General features: G+C 41.5%; 1 protein-coding gene across 1 annotated transcript; it reads left to right on the forward strand.

The window, feature by feature from the left end:
- The first annotated feature begins 2,099 nt into the window (after positions 1-2,099).
- LOC149391061 (uncharacterized) lies at positions 2,100-2,897 on the forward strand. Its single transcript, XM_089619922.1, has one exon. The coding sequence runs from the start codon at positions 2,100-2,102 to the stop codon at positions 2,895-2,897; it is 798 nt and encodes a 265-aa protein (XP_089476048.1).
- The last annotated feature ends 323 nt before the right edge of the window (positions 2,898-3,220 follow it).

Genomic DNA, 3,220 nt, shown 5'->3' on the forward strand with positions numbered 1-3,220 from the left:
AGACATGGCATTTCACACCTTAGTATTCTCATTTGAGAAAGTCAAGGTTCGGACTCACTATGTGATTCCGAACAAGGCCTATTGGTGAAGTATTAAGTTGTGAGTCTGTCATGAGTAACTTTGTGAAGTTCTCATAGATATGGAATTCATGTACAAGATTGCTGAAATGCAATGTATGTCACCTCATGCTTTGTTCCTTGGAGTGTGAATAAATGAACTGGCCAGTGTCCAAATTGAGTCCTGACTCTTTTGGATGAAACAATGTGACTTGTTAGCTCCTCGTCAATACATTGTTTCTAACTTATTCACAAGCGACAAAGGAGTTGAGGAAATAACAGCTAGAAGGGTAAAATGGTAATTTAGTAAATCCCGACTAACTGATGACATTCATGAAGGGTAAACATAGATAATATTCAGTGGATCCGCTCATCATAATTAGGTCGAATTCTTGAGTAGAAAATAAATTCATTTGAACCGAGAGATTTTCAGTGTCAGCTCTTTAGTGGAGTCAGTTGGCATTAAGCTAAACTTGGAAAAGGTTTGTGAACTTTTGAGTCCAAGTGTTTAGCTCAAGCTTTGTTCATTTGGGTCCATGAGGTCACTGTCACGAATCACATCGATAGGAATAGTTAAACTGGAAGCTAAGTCAAAACAAGAACGAAAATAGTTAAAAGGGTATTTTTGTCTTTTGAGACAAAGGATGAAATGAATGTCAATAAATTTTTGACAAGGTCATTTTATGACATGTTTCACTCGGCCATGACTTGATCATTGGGCCTTGTGAATTAATTTCATTTCATAAGAATTTTATTGAAAATTCTTAATGGGCTTTTCTTATGTTGTTATGAACAAATGAAGAAAAATCTAGAAGGCTTCTAGAAAGTCTTACACGCCCAAACCCAAGAGAAGAGAGACCAATTTTGTGCATTAATGTATCAAGATACATGCCAAAAGAAAAAGAGGAAATGAATTTCCTATGTTGGGTAAGAGGGAATTCGGCCAAGAGAGTACCAAGCAAGGAATGGAACAAAAAGGGAAACAAATCCAAGGGCTTCTAGAAGCCTATTTGGCCGAGTGACTCTAAGGGAAGGAGAGCAATATTTGCTCATGAATATGTGATATTTAATGAAAGAGAAAACTACCTTATTGAAGGTAAAACCTCCTCTATAAATAGAGGCCTCATTCCCTTCATTCCATTCATTCAACATAAGTTAGAGATTGAGAGACTCTCTCTCTAGACATTGTTGGCCGAACTCCTCTCTCTCTCTCTCTAGTTTATTTTCAATTTTTTTCTTGTCTTGGCACCTAGGTCCTCACTCGACCTAGTGTTTAGCTCTGCGATTTCGAGACTTGTTCTTAAGTCGTAGCGTTTAAAAGTGCCCACTCACTGATTCATTCTTTTCGAGTGATTTAGTGATAGAAACTTTCGTGGTTGCTCGAGGTGCCGAGGAAAGAAAGAGAGACGTGCTGCGAGGGGAGACGAGCGTTGCAAACTTTCCACAAGCTTCTTCAAAGTTCAAGCTCCAAGAAAGGTTAGTAAACTTCTAGCTCATATTGGTTTTTAATTACATGTACTTGCACTTGTCTAGGTTAGTAAAAACTGTTTTACTTGTAAAAGAAAATTTTTAAAATTCCGCCGCTTACCGAAGCGTTAATTATTTTCTCAAACCCTAGATCGATTCCAACATGGGCAGGATCCGCAGGTTAAGAAACCTCGGAAACACGCTAAGGATCGGTATGAGAGGATAGAAGATGACTTTGAGTCCGAAAAGGAGCATTCCAGCCAGGAAAAGATTCCTGATCGGTACCAGCCTTCGATGGACAAAAGTCGTTCAAATACTGTCAGAAATAACACAGGAGGCTCGGAAACTGAAGACAGTGTGAGCACCAACGAAACGAATTTCAAAAGGTTGGAGCGTCGAATTGAAGAAGTGGCTCTTGGCCAGAAGGAGTCTATCCCAAAGGTCGGAGAGGCTATCTCCCCCTTCACGGCAAGAGTGTTAGAACATCCGTTACCTGATCGCTTCAGGATGCCAAGCATTCCTGTTTACGATGGGAAGACCGACCCAGGAGACCATCTAGACACTTTATCGTCTTAGATGCTGTTGCAAGTAGTAGGACCAGAGGTTATGTGCAGGGCATTCTCTATCACCTTAACAGGCTCAGCCAAAAGGTGGTACAGGAAACTTAAGCCAAACTCTGTAGGATCCTGGAAGCAGTTATCCAGAAAGTTCATGGAACAGTTTGTCGGCTCCAGCTCGGGAAAAACTCCCAAAGAAAAGCTGTTAGCGGTAAGACAGGCCCATAATGAGTCATTAAAAGACTTTATTAATCGCTACTCAAAGCAAGCTCTGCAGGTTGATGATCTGAATGAAGACTTTAAGCTCTTCGGGATTTCCTCCGGCGTCCGAATTGAATCAGAGTTCTGGTGGTCACTTCATAAAACTAGTCCAAAAGACTACAACGATTTCCTGAAGAGAGCTCAGAAATATATCAACGCGGAGGAGGCGAGATTGGCAGCAAGAAAAGTGAAGCCGCCAAAAAGTTACCGAGACGAGCACAGGGAACGGCAGTCTGAGGATAACCGCCCACCCAAGAAAGGCCGGTCTGGAGCAGGACCCCTGAAACCCTTTTCCAGTAAGTTCGACAAATATCTTAAACTCAATGCCCCAATAGAGGAGATATTTAGTCTTACTCAAGATAAAGAAGATTTCCCTAAACCAAGACCAATTAAGAAAGATATCTCAAAAAGAGATAAAACAAAATACTGTGCCTTCCATGCGGATATTGGTTACCGCACTACTGACTGTTTCAACCGCAAAGAAGCCATAGAAGCTTTGATCCGAAGAGGAGCGTTGAAGAAGTTCAAGGCCGAGCAAGGAGATCAAGAGGATTAAAAAGGTGAGGCATATGCAGAAATCTCACTTATAGTCGGAGGACCTCATGTGGGGGAAATTCAAGAAGTGCTCAAAAAAACTATGTAATAGAGGCCTACGCGGGACCCCGACAAATCTTGTTTACAGCCGAACAAAGGCCAAACAAGATAGCCAAACCTAACACAGAGCCAATCACCTTCATGGCAGAAGATGCTCGGTGGGTAATGTTTCCTCACAACGATCCGCTAGTCATATCAGCTCTTATTGGAAACAGGAATGTACACCGAATACTGGTGGATACCGGGAGTGCTGTTGATGTGCTCTACGAAGACACATTCAATAAA

Source organism: Urtica dioica, chromosome 7 (genome assembly GCF_054948205.1).
Source record: "Urtica dioica subsp. dioica isolate 48M chromosome 7, U.dioica_male_clone48M_v1_H2, whole genome shotgun sequence".
Taxonomy (NCBI): domain Eukaryota; kingdom Viridiplantae; phylum Streptophyta; class Magnoliopsida; order Rosales; family Urticaceae; genus Urtica; species Urtica dioica.

Bases quoted from the DNA above. Each gene is read 5' to 3' on its own strand.
- LOC149391061 (XM_089619922.1), top strand. From the start codon at position 2,100: ATGCTGTTGCAAGTAGTAGGACCAGAGGTTATGTGCAGGGCATTCTCT.